Raw genomic sequence first — 22,415 nt, 5'->3', positions numbered from 1 at the left:
CTAGTAGACTGTGGACAACTGTACTATAAACCCCAAAGTAATTCCTATCTCTATAATTCCTAACCCAAATCATTTATCAGTGAGTTTTTCATCAAAAAACTGGATTGTTGTTATTTGTTCCTTTCCCCTGCAGTTGGTTAAGTGTCTGACTCTGGGTTTCAGCTCAGGTCATAATCTCAGGGTTGCGGGATCAAGCCCCTCATTGGGCTTCTTGCTCAGTGTAGCATCTGCTTAAGACTCTCTCCCTTTCCCTCTGCCTCTCCCCACTCTGTGTGCTTCTCTCTCTTTCTCTCTCTCAAATCTTTAAAAAAGAAAAAAAGAAATGGCACAGACCATTGGGGTCCCAAACCCTTTTCTCTACAATACTATGTTGAATTATACTCTGAGAATATGGGATGGGATGAATTAAGAGAATTCTGTATTATAATTGTTGATTTGATACTGGTTGTAGTACTTGAAGGGTTAGAAGATTTAAATTTCAGTCTCATAAGTCTGTGAATTTGAGCAAGTTTTTCAGCTTTTTTTGGGCCATCATTTTCTCATGTATATTCTAGGGATTGTAATGTTTGTTCTTCTTACTTGTTCTTGACTATGGTTATATGGAGTTATGTATATATGAAAATATTAAACACATGAAAGATGGTAGTAGGAAGTCTGAGGATAAATTCCTAGTGTGAAAAATACTGTGTACAAGATGACCTGGAAAGAGAACTAATAACTGAGTCTTTACAATGTGCTAGGCATCCTTTTGAAAATGCTTTATAATTTCAGGATAATGGTTATTGCTGAAGAAGAAGAGAGGAGAATGGCATCAATTCAATCTATAATGTAATTTTGGGGGAAAAAGTATGAAATAAGAATGGCAAAATGTTAGAATTCAGAACATCTGAATGAGTTCACAGGTGTTCACTGTGTTATTCTCTTGAAATATATGGAACTATTTCTTAACATTTTAAAAATGAAATGTCTCCTAAAAATATAAAAATCTCCTTTCAAGAAGACTAAGTCTTTCAGCCGATATCTTTATGTATTTTAGAGAATCATGTATAAACATGAATGTCTAGTATCAGTTTTATGAGAATAAAAACAGGTTATTCACCTATTAAATCACTAATGAATTTTATTTTTGCAATCAAGTTTTATTATACTGTTTTTTATTTCCACAGGTTTATAAAGTTCTGGTCTCAGTGGGTAGGAGTGAGTGGTTTGTCTTCAGGAGATATGCGGAGTTTGATAAGCTTTACAATACTGTAAGTAAATGTCAGTCTGCAGGATTTTTATTTAAAACAAGACACCTGAGGGTGTCTGGCTGGCTCAGTTGGAAGAGTGTGCAACTCTTGATCTTAGGATTTTAAGTTCAAGACCTATATTAGGTATAGAGACTACTTAAATAAAACTTAAAAAAAAAAGAATAAAACACCTGAGAAAACTTGCAAATAAGAGAGTTTTTTTTTTAAGATTTTATTTATTTATTTGGGAGAGAGAGAGCACACATGCTTGAGCAGGGGAGGGACAGAGGGAGGAGAAGCAGACTCCCCACTGAGCAGGAAACCTGAGGCAGGACTCAGTCCCAGGACACTGAGACCATGACCTGAGCTGAAGGCAGATGCTTAACCAACTGAGCCACCCAGGCACCCCAAAAAAGATTTCTTTGAGTGCTTAAATATTTCTACTCATATATATAAGCAGAAAAGGGTAACAGAGTCTTCAGAAGCATCCTAACTTTGGAATTCCTACAAAAAAGGGTGGAGAGAGGATAACAATCCTCTTTCCAAGTAAACTCTTAAAGATACAAACACTAGACGTGCAACTTATTTTTTTTTAAAGATTTTATTTATTTATTCATGATAGTCACACAGAGAGAGGGGGGGGGTGCAGAGAGAGAGGCAGAGACACAGGCAGAGGGAGAAGCAGGCTCCATGCAGGGAGCCCGACGTGGGATTCGATCCCGGGTCTCCAAGATCGCGCCCTGGGCCAAAGGCAGGAGCTAAACCTCTGCGCCACCCAGGGATCCCTAGATGTGCAGCTTAAAATGTCAGAATATTAGAAATAAATTCTTTCTGCTGCCTCTCTAATAATTGTTAGTCATCATGTTATTTCTGGTTAAATTGACCAGCAACTAGATTTAGATCTAAATGTTTGTTAAAAGCTTACCTTCCTTCCATAGTTTCATTTTTGGTTGGAGTTAAGTCTTTGGTTCTGGATTTTAAGTAACCAACTCAACTAAAATGAATACGGACTTTTGTAAGTTCTGACAGTTACTGGAGGGTGGGGGGTGATAAGTAAGGGGTCATTAATTACTTAAATTTGTAAAACCTACTCTTATATATGCAAAATTCACATATTAAATATTAATTTTAATCCAGTGTTTGGAATTACAAGTACTGTCTAAAGTAAGAAGCAAGAGCACCATGGTCATTGAAACACATCGGGTCAATTCTATACAGTGACCAGTGTTTGTGTATTATTGTTCAGTGTTGTACATGTATTAGTCACATATACCTAGGAGGACAAAGAACACCATCTGTGTTGGTCATTATAGACCTTAGATTATTAAGAGAGCTTTGGATTCAAGCTTTACTTCAGTTAAGAAAAAAAGTAATTATGCTTCAAATCCCAAATTTAAATTTTTTCTGCCCTAAGAATAAATAGGAATATCCTTATATCATTATTTAATAAATGGCAGATTACCATGCAGCCCTTAGAAAAAAATTGTTTCATATTTAAGAAGATAATTTTTTTCAATTTTCTTAATCCTGTATCTTGACCTTAAAAATAGGGTTAAATAGATACATAAGTCTGTGACTCACCATCTGTAAGATACTTTAAATATGGAGGAAGTTAAGCATACCTCAGTTAAGAGATAAGTTATTTCGTAAAATGGGCCAGAATTAATCAGATTTCTAGCTGTACAACATTCCATGTTTTGCTAATGCACAAAAGTAAGGCTTCTGATTAATTTCTATTTAGCATTTCACTGTGTCTGTTTTTCTTCCAAATAATATTCAAATGCTTTGCAAGTTAAAATTGAACTTTTAAAATAATACTGCAGTTTTTTAAATGGCCATTTATTTCTATGTAAAATTAATACGTATTCTAGAAAATCTGGAGTATGGAGAAAAATAAAAGTGTTTAAATTTAAAAATCACCCATAATATGTTACTACTTAGGGATAACTGTAGTATTTTTACCGTATTTTTTTCTGTTCTTTAATTTTTCTTTAATGCATATGTAACTGAACTTAATACATATTTTTAAATTGCTTAATCAAAGGATATTGAGACAGTCTTTTTTTGACTGTAAGTAAAGTCACACTTTTGAAATATAATAATAGCCAAAAAGAATTTGTACATGAGAATATATTCTGTAATGTTGAATGATTTTTTTAAATTTACTTATTTATTTTTATGTAGGCTCCATACCTTGTGTGGAGCCCAACATGGGGCTTAGACTCACGACCCCAAGATCAGGACCTGAGCTGAGATCAAGAGTTGGATGCTTAATTGACCCAATTAAGGTCCCCTATAATGTTGAGTGATTTTTAAAAATTAGTTTATATTGAAAAAAAAGTTTATATTAGAGGCTGGGTAAAGGTTGAATTGCCAACTCTATTTGAAATTCTTGGATACATTTATATACATGATCAGCACTTTTTGAGAATTGTACAGGTTTGATCATAGTTATCATGATGGTACTATAACACATGCATACAGAGACAGTTTATATGAACTTCCTAGAGAAATAAGATTAAATTTTGTTCAGTGAACTATTAATAACTGAAAAGCTGAAATTTCTTTTTGTATTTTGCTTAAAAAGATTAAGTGAGCCAGATTTACCTTCTAAACATTTCCTTCTGTAGAGCTGTTTATAAGAAGGAGGAATGAAGGGGATGTCATCTAAAAACTTGGCAATGTGGAGATCTTGCTTGAGTGAAAAGCCATCCTCATGTTAATGATGGTTTCATGATTTAAATAGCTAGAGATTAGGGATGCCTGGGTGCCTAGGTGGCTCAGTTGGTTAGGCGTCTGCCTTCAGCTTAAGTCATGAACCTGGAGTTCTGGAATCAAGCCCAGCATTGAGCTTCCTGCTCAGGGAGGAGCCTGCTTCTCCCTCTCCCGCTGCCTCTCCCTGCCTCCCCCTGCCCACTTGTGCATGTACTCACTCTTTCTCTCTGTCTCTCAAATAACTAAATAACTAAATAAATCTATAAATAAATAGCTAGCTAGAGATTAATTAGATAGGGTGTTAATATTTGAGTATCTCAAAGTGTAAAGGTAAAGTAGAATGTTTGTTTTGGGGTACCCTACCCTCCTGCACCATGATCACTTTCATTTTTTTTTCTATCAAATATTCCATCTTATGCTTTTTGCAGAAATTTTTTCTTAATATATAGTTGAATTTTTATTATCCTTCCCCCTCACTTTTCCTGTATTTCTCTTCCTTTATTCCTCTTTTTCTTATTTCTTCATTTTCTCTGTCTGCTTCTTTTTCTGTAACTACTAATTCTGTCTCCTGTGGTGAGGGACAGAGCAAAAACCAGGGGAACAGTATCAGCTGTGTTCTATGAAACCACAGAAGTGAGGTTAAACCTGGCTTGGATTTCCCTAAGTTTGAAAACATAGGTTCTTCCTCTGTGCTCCTTTAGAGTAAAAGAAAAAACAAAAAATATCCAGTCTGTAGACACTTTTGTCCATATAAATGTATTTTTATGAGTATAGTTTGCATTTGAAAATTTTTAATTGTAGAAATTATTGCACATATACAGAAACAGAATAGTACAAACATCGAAAATAATCTAATTTACCATCCAGCTGCCACAATTCCAGATACATTGCCATTCTTGTTTCAGCTCCCTCCTTAGCCAGCCCACTGTAATTTTGAAGCAAATTTTAGACTTCATATCATTTTATCTGTAAATACTTTAGTACACATCTCTAAAAAGATAAAAATTCTTTGAAAATACACATAGAGAGTATTTATTATCACATCTAAAAACAACAGTAACATTTTAATACCAAATATTTGTGTGTTTATATGACTGGTTGATAAATCTATGAAGTGTCTTTATGTCGCAAAGTTTCCCCCTTCCCCTTTCTTTTCTTTCCTTTACAATTTTTTGTTGAAAAAGCAGGGTCATTTCTCTACAGATTCTTTGGTCTGGGTTTTGCTGACCACATACTCATGGTGTAGAGTGATTAATACATTCTTCTATTCTTTGTATTTCCTGACAGTTGGTAGTTGGATATATAGTTTGCGTGTGTGTGTGTGTGTGTGTGTGTGTGTGTGGTTTTTTTGACATCAAGCTTATAATAAAAATAAGCATTAACCCATTAATGACTTTACTGCCCCAGATTTAATGTCTTCAGAGCCAAGTTCTTTGTCTAGGGATAAGCAAATCTGATAAAATAATGTATTAAAATATTAATAAGGGGTAGGCTAGAGCAGAGGGTTTTGGAAGCAAAATTCATCAGCTTTCTTAGAAAACAATGGTCAGGGATCCCTGAGTGGCTCAGCGGTTTGGCGCCTGCCTTTGGCCCAGGGCGTGATCCTGGAGTCCCGGGATCCAGTCCCACATCGGCTCCTTGCATGGAGCCTGCTTCTCCCTCTGCCTGTGTCTCTGCCTCTCTCTCAATCTGTGTCTCTCGTGAATAAATAAATAAAATCTTAAAAAAAAAAAACAATGATCAGTCTGTTCATATAGAAAGAACACAAAGATCACAGCTTCTCTTGAGGTAATAAGTGGTAACGTATTCAAAGCTTATACTCCAGATTCTCATCTAAGTGCTAAAATAATCTCCATTTTACAGACAAGAAAACTGAAGCACAGAGATGTTAAGTAACTTATCCAGGGTCACAAAGATACTAAGTGTTCTGTTGGGACAAAATAGGATGATTAGGGCAGCTCTGGTAGCTCAGTGGTTTAGTGCCGCCTTCAGCCCAGGGTGTGATCCTGGAGACCCGGGATCCAGTCCTGTGTCGGGCTCCCTTTGTGGAGCCTGCTTCTCCCTCTGCCTGTGTCTCTGCCTCTCTCTCTCTGTCTCTCATGAATGAATAAAATAAAAATCTTTAAAAAAAAGATGATTAGTCAGGCTATGATTTTATTGCTATAATTTAATATAGTATGTATTTGATCATATATACCTAAACATACGTGTTATGATGGATTTTCTTGAAAATCACATTATAATTTTTCTTGGTATATATATATAACTAGAAGACTTAGAAAATTAAGTTCATTTAATGTTATTTTTTAATACTCTAGTTAAAGAAACAATTTCCTGCTATGGCCCTGAAGATCCCTGCCAAGAGAATATTTGGTGATAATTTTGATCCAGGTAAGCAATATCTTCATAGACCAGCTGTAAGTGATGGTTGAAATTTGAAGAAGTAGTTAATGTACTCATTGTGCTGTTTAGTAAGTAGTAAAAGGCCTCACAAAGCTAATGATCTCATGTTCTATGAAAATAATGCCCAAGAAGGGGTTTTCTGTGTACCAGGCATTGTTTTAAACACTTGACATGTTTTAATTCATTCAGCCCTCACAAAAACCCTTTGAGGTAGGTATTCTTGTCATTATTGTTTTATAGATAAAGAAACTGAGGCACATTTAGGTTAATTGATTTGCCCAGGGTCCCAGCTAGTGTCAGATTGAGATGTAAAATTCAAGCAGTCTGGATTCAGGTAAATTAATTGGTCATTAAGGATAATTTGAGATACTTTCTACCATGAAGGATATTATTTGTTCCTTCCAGAATACTTATAAAATTTATACTGTATACATAGCACCCTGTAGGCCTCTGAATAGCATACTAAGAAAATGTCCTATTGTTCACCCTTTGGGAGCCTAATGACACATAGGCTCTCAGGAGTCTAGAACTGTATGTCTGAAGGCTTAAGCCTGGAACTTTTTTCACTAGAATCTATAGTATCAATTCAGGTCACAAATGGCTACATACAGAGAGACTTAAGTCTTCTCATCCACCAGATAATCTCCTTATGCAGATGAGAAAAGTCATCTGTGCCACAGATGAATCCTGATGAGCTAGAGTGCCGTCCACCCTCATCATCTGTCTCATCTCTGTAAGAGGTAACCTCGTAACCCATTAAACCTATGATTCCTTACATGTCCGCTTTTTTTGGGTCTCTACTCAAGATAGAACTTCTCACATCACTTATCCTGACTATATGTTCTCCCTTCAACCTAGCCTTTTTTTTTTTTTTAAGATTTTATTTATTTATTCATAGAGACACAGCTAGAGAGAGAGGCAGAGACACAGGCAGAGGGAGAAGCAGGCACCATGCAAGGAGCCCGATGTGGGACTCCATCCTGGGTCTCCAGGATCACGCCCTGGGCTGCAGGCGGTGCTAAACCACTGCGCCTCCGGGGCTGCCCTCAACTTAGCCTTATATCATATCTTTCCCTCTCAAAGCTTTTCACTGTGCCCTGTGAAATTCTGTCCACAATGAACAAATTCTCTTTATCCTCCAACATTTTCATATTTCTTTTACATTCTTGCTTTAATTAAACTTAGTGTTTTCCCTGAGAGACTACTGGATCATCCCCTATAGCCCTCTGTACTGGACACTCTTTATTCTTTTACACTTTGTGAACTCAGGATTGGAGAGGGTTCTCACTTCCCTTATTATGTGTAGAATTTTTTTCTCTTGAGAGAATTTAGCATATTTCATTGTCATTGCCAGTCTGTCTCATCTGGCTGTAGATTTTATGAATGCTGGTATTTGTCTTTTTTATTGATTTATAGTGCCTGGTAGATCTTAGGTTTTCAATAAATACTACTTGAATACATAAATTCATTCATAAAGAGAAGCAAATAAAAAGAAAAAAAGAGAGGACGAAGAGAAGACTGAGTCGCCACAACAAAGCCAGATTGGGTGTTCGACAGAATTGATTCTGTAGGCCAGCACCTTTGTTCTCATTTTGTTTTTAGCTGCAGAATGCTTTTTTTCCCAGTGAAATCTTTTTGCAGAAAATGTCATGTGTAGAACAGTTAAAAATGGAGCTGCTTTGTTGGTATAGCAGTAAAGTGTATCTGTGGAGCATAGGTTGAAAAATATAATCATGGGCAACATGTGGGTCCTGGAGTTATTTAGGTAAAGTGAGTGTGAAACATGATGTGAAACCAACAGTGTATGATGTACTGTAGGCACAGAGAGAAGAGACAGGATAGAGGCTGGGACATTGGGTAAGGGAATATTCAGTAATCCTCACATTGGATAATCAGAATGAGGACTCAAGGGGAAATTGGCTAAAAAGGGAGCAATATACAGGAACTCTTTTAAGGAAAAATCTGTAAGAAATCTTGGTGATTGGGGCAACAGGGCGGCTCAGTTGGTTAAGTGTCTGCCCTTAGCAGATTGAGCCCCTTATAGGGTTTCCTGCTCAGCAGGGACTCTGCTTCCTCCTCCCCCTCTGCCCTACTCCCTTCTTGTACTCTCTCTCAAATAAAATTTTTAAAATGAAAAAGAAAAGAAAAGAAATATTGGTGATTGCTTAGGTAAATGGGAGAAGAGGGAAGAGAAAGAGATACGTGAGGTGTCAGGCCTCAGTGAACAACCGAATGAATTACTGTGAAGTGACAGAAAAGACATGAGAGGAATCGTACTGTGTGTTGCTGATAATAGAGACTTGAACTCGGGCTGGTGTTCTAGAAAGCCCTAAGTTAAACCCTAATGACAGGATCCTTTCATTTTTTTCTCGGGAAGAAGACAAAGAGATTAAAGCCTGCAACTTCTTTAAGGCAAAATTCCAGACAGAATGTCCTGTGGTGTATACGTTTTGGTAAATTAATTATTTGATACTAAACAAAATATTTTTATTGAAGAACAATTTGAAACCCATCCTGAGCATATTGTATATGATTTGGCAACAGTGTAATAGACCATATGTCACAGAGATCTTGGAAAACTATTGGGCGATCAAATCTAAGCCATACTAAAAAAAAAAAAAAAAAAAAAAAAAAAAAAAAAAAAGCAGAGTGACAGAGTGCTTATTTGATTAGAATTTGGGGAAACAGACATATTTTGCTAGTGGGGATGCAAAGTGGTCTAAGCCATAAAGAAAGGAATTGAGTAATATTTAGCAAAGCTATATTGCATCTCACTATGACCAAGAAATCACATTTCAAGGAGTTTGTTCCATAGATAAACTGCATATGAAATGATGTGCATACAGAACTGTTCGTTTTTAATAGCAAAAGCAACTGAAATACCTTCCAACCTTGGAATATGATGCAGCTTTAAAAAGGAACAAGCAAGGCTTTATTGTACATTGCAGTAGAGTGTTCTCCAAAATACATTAGAAAAAACAAGGTGCAAAAAAAAAAAGGTGCAGATGTGTATAGTGTATCTTTTTTGTGTAGTAAAGGTTATGGGGATTCAAAATTAACGGAATAATAAACTGAAAAACTAAAAACTGAGGAGGGAGAGGCCAGTGGGAGGAGGCAAAAGAGAAAGAAGTTAGATGTTCCTGAATAAGTCTTGTTTATAGCTTTGACTTTGGAACCATGTGCATATTTTAAAATATTTAAAAACAAAAGTAAAATTCAGTAATAAAGCAATCTGTAACAGTTAAACTGAAGGAAAAAACCCTATTTTGATTGATAGTGTAAACACAGGGAGAATAATAATTATTTTATTTTATTTTATAATAATAATTATTTTAAATGACTTCAGAATATGGAATTTTGACTATATATATTCCTCATGGGATGTATGCTAAGGACAAAAACATGCACAAAAAAATTTTTGCACTACATTCAACAGTCTTACAATACTACATTCAGCCAGTCTTACGGTTATAATATGGAGTTATTTTGTATTCATGTTACTGTCTTGGGAACCAAAGTTTTAAGCAGAAGAGGAAAGAGATAGAAAAATAAAGTCAAAGATATTTTAAGTAAAAATCCTATAAGTTTTAACTTAATTTGGGAATACAGTGTGAAATGATTTATTTTTCTCTAAAAATAGCACGTATTTCCTAGCTCTGTCCTTTGGAAATACCTAAAAACTGTAACAAGCAGTAGTGAACATTCATAGCCTCCAGGTTGTCTTTTCCAAATACTATTTCCCCCATAAAGCAACCGGAGTTCCATGGGAAAACAGTACTTCCAGGTCCCGGGCAAGAAATGTACAAGATGGTCTTAGCACATCTTGCCTGAAAGCGATGAAGCGATACAGGATTACCAAGGCTTTATCAAAAGAACACACGAGCTTAATTGATGGGGCTTTCACTGGCCAAAGATGGGACAGTTAGAGCATGAAGAAAGAATTTGCCCTTTTAACTTATCTCATGCCTGACAGCTATTGTGCAGAGCTTTTCCGGACATACCTGGGTTCTTATGTTGTAGTTTAAGAGCATGTCTCCATTTTCCTGTTTTCATTTCTTTATTCTGGTGGTTACCAACCTCTGCAAGATAAGTTTTACATGCCTGAAGGTAGATTTTAAGGGTTATTTCTTCCTATATTTTTCAAAGTTAAAATTTCATTTTGAATTTAAGAATCTGTAGAGTACACAGAGATAGCTATAATTTTTATATTCTAAATGGTTTAATATCAAGCCTTTTGCCAATAGGCTCCTGAGATCAATACATATATATTACTGTTTTTCTGAAGTTAAAAAAACAATAGTTAAAATTAATTATTGAAAAATAAGAGTACAAAGTAACAAAATCAGAGTACATCAAATAAGAGGACATATGAAATTAAGAGACTATGAATGTTAGAATATATAATTGCTCAGTATTTATCCATTCATAAACACATCAGTTAAGTACCTTTTGTTACACTTGTGTTAGGCTCTAGATAAAATATTTTTTAAAGGCATAATTAACAGCTTATGCAGAAACTACTTTTATTTCTCACTTTTAACCCTTACTAATTGAAGAGAAATAGGTTTGTACAAAATAAGACAATTCCCCATTATTATTCTAATCTTTGAGTTCTTTTGAGGCCTAGGTGTCATACCCATCTAGTTCTTCATAAGACTTGGTGTAGGTACCATAGCCTTGGGAAATTTTTCTTAAGTGCTAGTCCCTAGGTGGGGTTGGGAGCCTCTTCTCTGCTCTCATAGCAGTTTGTGGATTCTCTCAGTTCCTTTGGTATGCCAGAGTGTAGTGATTTGTTTAAATTTGTCTTCCTCTAGAATTGGACCTTCTTGAGAATAGGTGCCATCTCTTAATTAAACATTTTGTATTTCCAGTGCCTTGTACAAGGCAACTATCTGATAGGTGATTCGTGAACAAATGAATGCATGCATGCCATCTTCAACTAGTCACTCATTTTGGAAAGTCTACTTAATATTAGTCTGAAGATTTTAAAAATCACTTCTCATAGACCTTAAATTTTCAAATAGTTAAGGATTCTGAATTATGTACATTATTTTGTTAACCAGTCTTAGTCTCTTTCTTTTTTTTTTTTCTTTTTTGGATGACTTCTATTTTGAGACATCAAATGGTATAACTGGAAAGAGAGCTTATAGATCATCTAATTCTATCCCCTATTTGACAAATTAAAGAGGAGTTTGTATTAAAAAAAATAAAGAGGAGTTTGTGGTTATAAAACAAGGTAGGCAGTGGCACAAGTAAGACTCAGTTACATCTTAGACTCTGATTCCAGTATTATTTCCCTGTAGCAGGCTGTTTTTTAAAATGCTGTTAATGTTATAGTATTAGTATATAATAATACAATATCTATAGTAATAATACAATAATATAATAATAGTAGCAGTAGTAATGATAATAGCTGTGCTATTATTTGAATTCCTAACTATAAAGTAGCTTTTACCTCTGTTTCATGCATGAGGAAAATAGAAACTTAGCAAAGACCAGCCACACAGCTAATATATAGCAGAATTACATTAATCCAAGTTGGTTTGTTTCGGTTTTCACTTTACTCTATTGTCTGATTTATGCATGGTACCTTTAAAGACAAAATACACAATTTAAAATTACTTGTTTGGGGGCTCCTGGGTGGCTCCGTGGTTGAGCATCTGCCTTTGGCTCAGGGCGTGATCCCCAGGTCCTGGGATCCAGTCCCACATCGGGCTCCCTGTAGGGAGCCTGCTTCTCCTTCTGCCTGTGTCTCTGCCTCTCTCTCTCTCTCTCTCTCTGTCTCATGAATAAATAAATAAAATCTTAAAAAAAAAATTTACTTGTTTGGAACATTACAAAAATCTTAACCTTGTTTCCTAACCAGAAAGGTGTGAATTAGGACTAAAAAAAAAAAAAAAACTCTGTGGTCCCCAGGAGCTCTAAATATCCTTTGATAATGAATATAATCAGGCACTTTGTCCACCACTGGTTGGCCTAGTTAAAACCCAAGGTCCCCTTACGTCAGAGTTTGATGATTTTTCCCCCCCTGTCCCACAGTATTGGAGATTGTGTCCTCTTGGTTGATTTTTCTTTTTTTTTTTTTTTTAAGATTTTATTTATTTATTCATGAGAGACAAAGAGAGAGAGAGAGAGGCAGAGACACAGGCAGAGGGAGAAGCAGGCTCCATGCAGGGAGCCCGACACAGGACTCCATCCCGGGCCTCCAGGATCAAGCCCTGGGCTGAAGGCGCCGCTAAACTCCTGAGCCACCTGGGCTACCCTGATTTTTCTTGAAGCTGTGAAATGACAGATAAATCTGTGTGGGTCAGTTTCCTACATACTCTGGAGACTAAAGCTTTTATTTTATTATCTAAGCATTGATTTCTTTTCAGCCTCTAATTGAAATTTCTTTTGAATTACAACAGATACATTCACATAAGTTCTTAATTGGAAAGCTTTTTAAGAATATACCTCTCCAGGGGCTCCTGGGTGGCTCAGTTGGTTAAGCATTGGACTGTTTATTTCAGCTCCAGTTGTGACCTTAGGGTCAGGAGATCATCTCCCTGCAGAGCGCAGAGCCTGCTTGGGATTCTCTTTCTCCCTCTCCCTCTGCCTCCCCCCACTACTGTGCACAAGCCTATGTATAATATATCTTCAACTATAATTCCTAAAGATAGTATGTCAGCTTTATACAAATTCTTGGGACTTACCCAGTAATGAGCTTGTATCTATTTTAGTCTTACCTGGAATTTTTAAAGATATTTGCATGCTCTCACCCCAGTGAGAATGGTGAAAATTAACAAGACAGGAAACAACAAATGTTGGAGAGGATGTGGAGAAAGGGGAACCCTCTTGCACTGTTGGTGGGAATGTGAAGTGGTGCGGCCACTCTGGAAAACTGTGTGGAGGTTCCTCAAAGAGTTAAAAATAGAACTACCCTATGACCCAGCAATTGCACTACTGGGGATTTACCCCAAAGATACAGATGCAGTGAAACAGCAGAACACCTGCACCCCAATGTTTATAGCAGCAATGTCCACAATAGCCAAACTCTGGAAGGAGCCTAGATGTCCATCGAAAGATGAATGGATAAAGAAGATGTGGTTTATGTATACAATGGAATATTACTCAGCCATTAGAAACGACAAATACCCACCATTTGCTTCAACGTGGATAGAACTAGAGGGTATTAATGCTGAGTGAAGTAAGTCAATTGGAGAAGGACAAACATTACATGGTTTCATTCATTTGGGGAATATAAAAAATAGTGAAAGGGAATAAAGGGGGAAGCCTGGGTGGCTCAACGGTTTAGTGCCGCCTTCAGCCCAGGTTGTGATCCTGGAGACCCGGGATTTTGAGTCCCACATCTGGCTCCCTGCATGGACCCTGCTTCTCCCTCTGCCGTGCCTCTGCCTCTCTGTGTCTCTCATGAATAAACAAATAAAATCTTTAAAAAAAAAAAAAGGAATAAAGGGGAAAAGAGAGAAAATAGGAAATATCAGTGAGGGTGACAGTGACAGCACATGAGAGACCTCTAACTCTGGGAAACGAACAAGGGGTGGTGGAAGGGGGAATGGGCAGGGGAATGGGGTGACTGGGTGACGGGCACTGAGGGGGGCACTTGATGGGATGAGCCCTGGGTGTTACACCGTATGTTGGCAAATCGAACTCCAATAATAAAATATACCAAAAAAAAAAAAAAAAGATATTTGCATGCTTAATGTTGATCTAAAAATTAAGCTTGGAATTTCCCCTAAACTCTGACTACTAGGACTTCTTTTTTCATTACTGATTTCTTTCTCTTCTTATGTCAGGCTTTCCCTAGGACTTTCAAAAACTGTGAAGTCAGCAATGAAATGGAAAGTCTAGTAGTACTTATTGCTCCATGGGGCTGTAGCTCAGTAAAGAAAGAAACTTACTCTCACAATTGATCTCCCAATGTAAAATGTACCTTTAGTAAATATCCACAGATCAGGTTAAAGCTGCCTTCCTATAATCATTAGATTTTCTCTAAATGATCTCAAATGTCATTCATCTTAGTTTTCTCTCATATGTTATTTACTGAATTCAGTTCCTGAAAAATAACTATGTTTCAAGTGTAGTTTCTAAATGTAAACCTCACATATGCTTTACTCTGTGGTGAATACTAAGAATGCCCTTGCAGGAGTTTTAGAAGATACCTTCCTGAAATTATTCAAGAAATTCACAGTTGAACAGGAAAAAACTTGGATCTGGATCCAAGAGACCAAATCTAATTTACATTTGTTCTTTTATAGCCATACCTTACATTTAAGAAATGGAAAATGTGTCTAGGAAAAAAACATAATTTTGGTGAGAGACATTGTACATTAAAACCTTTATTGAGTAAAAATCATTTTACTAAACCAAAACTCATTCTTGAGTTGAATATTGTTTATAGATTTTTATTGAGACATGCAGTAGATTTTTAATAACTAGTAGGTAGCACAAATAAGACACAAAGTTTTTGATTTCCAGGAATCTTTTGGGTTGACCTTTATTGCTAACCTGCTGATGCATGATCCTTAATTATTAATAGTCAGAACACTGGGAAGCTGCTGGACAATTGTTCTTTAGGAAATTGTTCCATTGTATTTAGCAGAGGGAGTTTTTTAGCTGCGAGTTTTGGTGATATTCAATTAACCATTAAGCACCGTTCCCCAGTTGTAAGGATTTCTGGTAATTTTTGGTGTTTTTTTTTATTAGTGTAATTTTCCATCACTAGTGTCATAGTGTTAATTTTTATTCATTACCTGATAGTACTTGAGAAGTAGGACAAAGCAAGACACCTCTCCAAATTTTGTAGTGAGTCTGTTTAGAACCTAAAATGGGCATTTCTTTGGAGAATTTTCTTTTGGGAGAAATGTTTTCTGCTTGATTTTAATTCTATAATCGTACTTATAGATTTAAAAATATATTTCTAAGTATTTCTTATTGTACATCAAGAAACATGAATTAAGAAATAGCTTATCAAAGTTCACTGTCTTTTGGTTGTCTATTCTTAAGTAGCTATATTAATGATAATTACACATAGTCTGACATAAGTAATCCTAATAGTTTATGTCTCTCTTAACAGATTTTATTAAACAACGAAGAGCAGGACTGAATGAATTCATTCAGAACTTAGTTAGGTATCCAGAACTTTACAACCAGTAAGTAATTTTCATTGTGTTTTGAAGAGGTACTGAAACCAAATCTAAGAATATTGAATAAGCTACTGATAATAGATTTTATATGTTCTGTGGAATGTTACTGTGCTATATATGTTTGTAAAATCCGCAAGCAGTTTTCTTCTGATCTTCTTAATCTCCTTTTCCCTCCATCAACTCATGGCCTTAGTTATTTTCTTCCTTTTGTACCTGTATTAGTTTTGTAGATCAAACTTGGAAGAACTTTGCATAGTACACAGTTAAGACATTTTTCTAATTATATTTGAAAAGCATTTGTTAAATCACTTTATTGTATACCTAAAACTAGTATTTTATTGTCTGTTAAATAACTGGGATTTAAATGAAAACTTTTTTTTGAAGCATTTATTAAATACTTGTTATATGTATTGGTAATATAAAGAGAACCTTCCAGAAGAACAGGCTCCCAGTTGAGTGTGAGAAACAGGCATATAAACAAGCAATTAAAGGTAGGAAAGTTTTATGAAAGAGGTGCTAGAAGATAGCAGAGAAAAATGTGAACAGCTTTCCTTGGGAGAAAGTCAAGCAAGGCTTCCTGGTATTTAAAGGATGTGCAGTTGTTCAGGAAAAGATAGGGAGAGTGTCCAGGCAAAAGGGGCAGTACATGTAACAATCTGTAAAAAGTCTAACATGTTCAAGACACTTAAGTGTTGACATTTTATGGTGACTAGACTACAGAGTAGGTTTTCAGAAAGGAGATGAGGCTGAAGGAATTGGCAAGGGTCTTGCACACATGCCACTGCTTCTTGTTCCACCACTTCTTGACCCAAATGGGGTCTCCAGGCTTTCTCAACACAGCATTGCAGGCAGCCACTGAGCATGAAAGTGCTTTCCCGCCCCTGTGTGTATCTCATGTTAATAAGCCAGAAGATTGGGGCATCTCAGATACGGGAACGTACAGGTAGAGCCATCATTTTACATGTGTTTTCATTTTTTAGTCTGGTAATGAGTTCATGGATATTCATTATTATGATGTAGATTTTAAATTTACATCTATATTACTTAACATTGTTTTGTTTATATAAAGTGTTCTTGGAAGAAATAAAGAGGATAGAGTAAACTATGTGGGGAGCTTTTCCATAATTATGTAGATATGAAGGTTGCCTTATGGACAGTGATGCATCTTTAATATTCTTTTCAGAATCACAGCACTGGAGGACTGTCTTTTTTAGCAGTTCTAAAACCAGTGACTACCAATTTGTGTAGTTCTTCACAGTATAATTATTGAGGGCTTCTATCATTCTGAGTAAATCCTCTGACCTCCTTTTTTTAATTTAATATAACTTAATAAATTAGTAAAATACTAGAACTGGACCTCCTCTAGCCAAGGTCTCCTGCCCAGTGCTTTAGATTTTCCCTAATGGTCACAAGTAGGACAAGGGTCAGGAAGAAGCACAGCACTTGTGGTAGCTCTGGGATTAGCCAGTGCATTGAGGAGCAGGTGCCTCTCCATTCTGGGCCTTCAGCAGGTAACAAACATACACAAAATCAGGGAAGATCCTTGAACTCAGAGTTTGTACATTTGCTTTTTTCCTTAGCAAAGAGACTTTTGTGATTTGGCTCTCTGTATGATTATTTTTTAAACATTATGTCTTTTCCCTAGGACAGATTCTAGGTCTTCAACTTACATCTACACCCTAACCTCTAATTTTTGCTGTCTGCATTTGAGATCACTAAAGATTGGTGGGTTAGTGGCTTGTTTGAAATAGAGTTCATACATTGGGAGGCCAAATTTGTCTTCTTTGATGGAGCCTCACATGGAATATGTATAGAACGAGTGGTGGTGGTGGTGGTGGTGATTATTTCACCCAGCATTTTGAAGTGTTAGAACCTCTACCACTATATATTAAATTCTAAATGTTTATTCTGGATCTGTAACATTTTAAAGATGTTATATTTTGTGTTAAAAGCAATTTGGTTATTTTAACTTTAACATTATACTATAAAATAACACAATTCTTAAAACCTAATGGATTTTTTTGTACATATATATACCCTACAACTGCCATCACTCCATTCAAGGTAGAGGACATTTAAAGAATTCCAAAAATAAATACCCAGGGATTTTTTCAAACTTAATTTTTCACTGCCATCATCTTGATGTTAGCAGAGCTTTGTTAATTTTCATACTTCTCATTTATACATCAAATTATAAAATAGTACAAATTTAAGAGAGCAAGAAGAAAAGCCAATCATCAAGTATACCGTGAACACCTACTGTGTGCCTGTTACTTCTGTGTCAGGGAAATGTACTTTAAAAATACTTAATGGGGTGCCTAGCTAGGTCAGTCGGTGCAGCATGTGGCTCTTGATCTTGGGTTGGGAGTTTGAGCCCCATGATGGGTGTAGAGATTACTTAAAAATAAAAATCTTAAAATTCCTTTACTTATTCTGCAACAGCTTTATTAGAATTTATTTTTTAAATTATCCTAAAACTAGAATAAGATGGCTTAATATTTATTTCTCTAATTTCTAGATTTAAAAAAAGTTTTCTGAGCATATTGCCAGTGCATGATATAAAGTAAAACAATGACAAATTTGTTTTTTTTTAAAGATTTTATTTTTTTATTTATTCATGAGACACAGAAGAGAGGCAGAGACACAGGCAGAGGGAGAAGCAGGTTCCCTGCAGGGAGCTCGATGCAGGACCCAATCCCAGGACCCCAGGATCATGCCCCGAGCCAAAGGCAGACACTCAGCCACTGAGCCACCCAGGTGTTCCAGACAAATTTGACTTATTAAAAACTTTTGAAACCCAGAAATCACAAGTGAAATTAAAAACCAAAAATGTAAAAAAAGAATGTACGAAAAGCTTCCCATAGTAAAGGACAATCGATAAAATAATATAGAAGGAGCTTGTGCAGATAGTACACATGACACCAAAACAAATGGACAAAGCATATTAATGATTTATAAAAGAGGAGATACAAGTGACTGTCAGAGAAACTGAACATTTCTTTATTTAAGAAATGCAAATGGGAGTAAAATACCTTATTTTAGCTTTATTGAGGTATAATATATACAGAAAAGAGCACAAATCATATTACACAGCTTAATGAACTATGAGAAAATGAACACACCTGAGTTGCCCTCCCTGAGGCCAGCAACTAGAACATTACCAGAACACCTGACACCCCTCACATGCCTCTTTACCATCTGTATTCCTTCCCTCCTCCTCAAAGGTTAACTATTCTCCTGATTTTTAGCAGGAAAGATTAATGTCCCATTGCTGTACTTTATAATAAATGGCATCATACAATATGTATTCTCTATCTGGTTTGTTTTCAACCATGTGAGTCATTTATGTTGTTGCATATAGCTATAAATTGTTGATTTCCATGGCTGTATAGCATCCCATTGTATGAATATACTGATTTATCCATTTTACAGCTGATGCACATTTGAGTTAGTTTTATTTTGTTATAAGTAATGTTGCCATTAACATCTTTTCGTGCATAACATTTCTGACATATTTGGAGTAGAACTTCTAGGTTGTAAGGTATTATATGCTTAACCTTACAGGATAATGTTAATGTTTTCCAAAGTGATTGTAGCAAATAATACTTCCACTATCCATGTCTGAGATTGCACTGCTCACCTCACCAACACTTAGTATTGTTAGACTCTTCCATTTCAGCCATTCTGGTGAGTGGATTGTGGTATCTTACTGTTGCTTTAATTTGTATTTCACTAATTACTAATAAAGTGGAGTGTCTTTTCTTTAAATTATTACTTTTCACTTATTAAATTATTAGAGAGAGTTTTATGAGCTAATATTTAATGCTAATCAGAACTGGAGAGAGTCTTCAGGATGTTCATGTACTGCTGGAAGATAATGGAATTAGTATAACCTCTCTAAAAATCTCATTAACAAACTGTATTTAAAGCTTGAAAATGGTTTATAATTCAGACCAAATAAGTTTATTTTTAAGGGGATCCCTGGGTGGCGCAATGGTTTGGCGCTTGCCTTTGGCCCAGGGCGCGATCCTGGAGACCCGGGATCGAATCCCACATCAGGCTCCCGGTGCATGGAGCCTGTTTCTCCCTCTGCCTATGTCTCTGCCTCTCTCTCTGTCTCTCTGTGACTATCATAAGTAAATAAAAATTAAAAAAAAAAAAAAAAAGTTTATTTTTAAAAACCTGTAGTGAAAATAATAAATGTAGTTCTAATGGTATGCAGAAGGATTACCAATTGCAACATTATTTGTAGCAGTGAAACTTGTATAGTAGAAAGTTGGAGGCCATCTACATATCCTAAGCAAGGGAGTCATTGAATGACATTTAGTGCATTCTTATCATACAACATCATACATTTATCATAAATGACTGCTTACAAGGAATTTTTAACAACATGGGGAAATGTTTATGGTGTAATTTTTTAGGTGAAAAACAGTAAAATAAAAATAACTTATATACAGGATGGTCTTACAGTGCAGGAAGAAGATTTGAAATAAAATACCACCAAGATAAGTAATAGTTGCCTCACTGTGGTAAGATTGAAGATCCTCACCCTCACCTTTAAAAAAATTTTTTATTGAGATAAAATTCACATAAATATCATTCACCCTTTTAACTATTTTTAAAGTATTCAATTCAGTGGTATTTAATATAATTACATTGTTGTACAGCCATCACAACTATCCCATTCTATTTCCCGAAGTCTAATCTAACATTAACAAGACTCCAAAGTGACTACAGTTGACCCTTGAACAACATGGGTTTGAACTGTGCGGGTCCACTTATGCATGGCTTATTTTTTGATAAATACAGTACTGTAAATGTGTTTTCTCTTTCTTAAGATTTTCTTAATAACATTTTATATTGTAAGAATGCAGTATATAATACATATGACACAAAATATGTGTCAATCAACTATTTATGTTATTGGTCAGGCTTCAGGCAAACAGTAGGCTGTTAGTAGTTAAATTTGGGGGGAATCAAAAGTTATACATGGATTTTCAGCTACATGGGGCATTGGTGCCACTAATCCCCACATTGTTTAAGAGTCAACTGTATTTTTTAATTTCTCCCTTCTTCCAACCCTTGGCAACTACTAATCTACTTTTATGTCACTATGGATTTGCCTATTCTGGACATTTCATATAAGTGGAGTCATATATGGGATGCCTAGGTGTCTCGGCAGTTGAGTGTCTGCCTTTGGCTCAGGGCGTGATCCTGGAGTCTTGGGATCAAGTCTTGCATTGGGCTTCCTGCATGGAGTCTGCTTCTCCCTCTGCCTATGTCTCTGCCTCTCCCTATGTGTCTTTCATGAATAAATAAATATAATCTAAAAAAAAAAGTGGAGTCATACAATATGTGACCTTTTTTATTTTAGAACATTGTTTTTGAGGTCACCATGGAGGATCATGTGTCAGTACTTCCTTTTTAAGACTGAATAATATTCCTTTGTATGAATATGCTACATCTTGTTTGTCCATCAGTTGGTGAACATTTGGGTTGTTTCTACTTTTTGGCTATTGTAAATAATGCTGCTGGGAACATTTGTTTTGAGTTTTTGTGTGAATATGTTTTTATTTTTCTTGGGTACATACCTAGGAATGGAATTGCTTAGTCATATGGAAATTCTATGTTGAACATTTTGAGGAACTGCCAAACTGTTTCTCACAGTGACTGCACTATTTTATGTGCTTACCAGCCCCTACTGTTTTTAAAAAATATTTTTCATCTTTCTGAAATTTTTACAATGAATGTATATTTTACTTAGTTATTAAGAACAATCTGAGGAAGAGGTACCTCAAACACAGAGATTAAATCATTCCTCAGCATCATCATTAATGCCATCCTGTCAGTGCATTCGTGCATTAAGTCTCCTCTTGTAGTTTAGTCCCATTTTTTTTCCACTTCGTCTTTGATCATCTTCATATGTGTATGAAGATCATCCCTCCTCTTCATCCCTCCTGTTAATACTCCTTTTAATATATTTGTTATATTATATTTGTTATATATCCTTGGAATTTGTATTTTGGGTGTTGCTTCACATCTGTGAGTATTTAATAAATATACAAAAATGATACTGTGCTATACAGTGTTTTGTTTCTGGTTCTTTTTTTTTTAAGATTTTATTTATTTATTCATGAGAGACAGGCGAGACATAGGCAGAGGGAGAAACAGGTTCCACGCAGGGAGCCTGATGTGGGACCCAATCCCGGGACTCCAGGATCATGCCCTGGGCTGAAGGCAGGTGCTAAACCGCTGAGCCACCTAGGCGTCCCTTGTTTTTGACTCTTGAGTGGAATTTTTTATGGGCATCAACTGTAGTTTTCTTACTAATTTCTCTAGTGGTAGATGCCTATTTTGCTTCTAATTCAGTACTATAGAGAAAGTTGGAATGAATGTCTTAGTTATGGGTCTTTCACTGAACCCTGCAGATAATTTTTTGTAGTTTATTCGTAGAACTGGAATTCGTAGGACTGGAATTTTTAGAATAGGAAAGACACATACACAGTTTCACCAAATATTGCCAAATTCCTTTTCAGAAAAGTTACCTCATTTTACATTCTTACTAGCAATGGATGAGGGTGTGTCTTCTCCTATATTCCTAACCAACTTCTGGTATTACCTTTCTGATTTTTCTGGTTAATGAACATAAAGTGGTATCTCATTGGTGTTTTAATTTGTATTTGATTATTAGTTAAGCTAGACATCTTCCTAGGGTTTTTCTTTATGAACTGCCTTGTTTGTATCTTTGACCATTTGTCTGTTGGATTCCCTATTTTTAAAAAGCTAATGAGCTTGTTCCTTTTATAAAAATATTGATGGATTGTATTGGCTTTCATGCTGTTAATGCTACTATGGTTATTTTCATTTTAAAATGGAGAAAAGCTATAGAAATGCTTTCAAAGTCATAATAAAGTTAATT

General features: G+C 35.7%; 1 protein-coding gene across 5 annotated transcripts in view; it reads left to right on the top strand.

The window, feature by feature from the left end:
- SGK3 (serum/glucocorticoid regulated kinase family member 3) overlaps positions 1-22,415 on the top strand; it is a 171,929-nt gene that overhangs the window by 112,930 nt on the left and 36,584 nt on the right. For 4 of the 5 annotated variants that reach the window (XM_026012168.2, XM_026012161.2, XM_072734619.1 and 1 more), the window contains exons 3-5: positions 1,167-1,250; positions 6,263-6,335; positions 15,424-15,499. In XM_026012168.2, the coding sequence (XP_025867953.1) occupies positions 1,167-1,250; positions 6,263-6,335; positions 15,424-15,499 (233 nt within the window). The remainder of the gene's footprint in view (positions 1-1,166; positions 1,251-6,262; positions 6,336-15,423; positions 15,500-22,415) is intronic. The other variant, XM_072734620.1, reaches the window with a different exon arrangement.

The sequence above is a fragment of the Vulpes vulpes genome, chromosome 13 (genome assembly GCF_048418805.1).
Source record: "Vulpes vulpes isolate BD-2025 chromosome 13, VulVul3, whole genome shotgun sequence".
Lineage (NCBI taxonomy): Eukaryota > Metazoa > Chordata > Mammalia > Carnivora > Canidae > Vulpes > Vulpes vulpes.
Note: the sequence above shows the minus strand (reverse complement) of the source record. Positions and strands in the feature narration are given on the sequence as shown.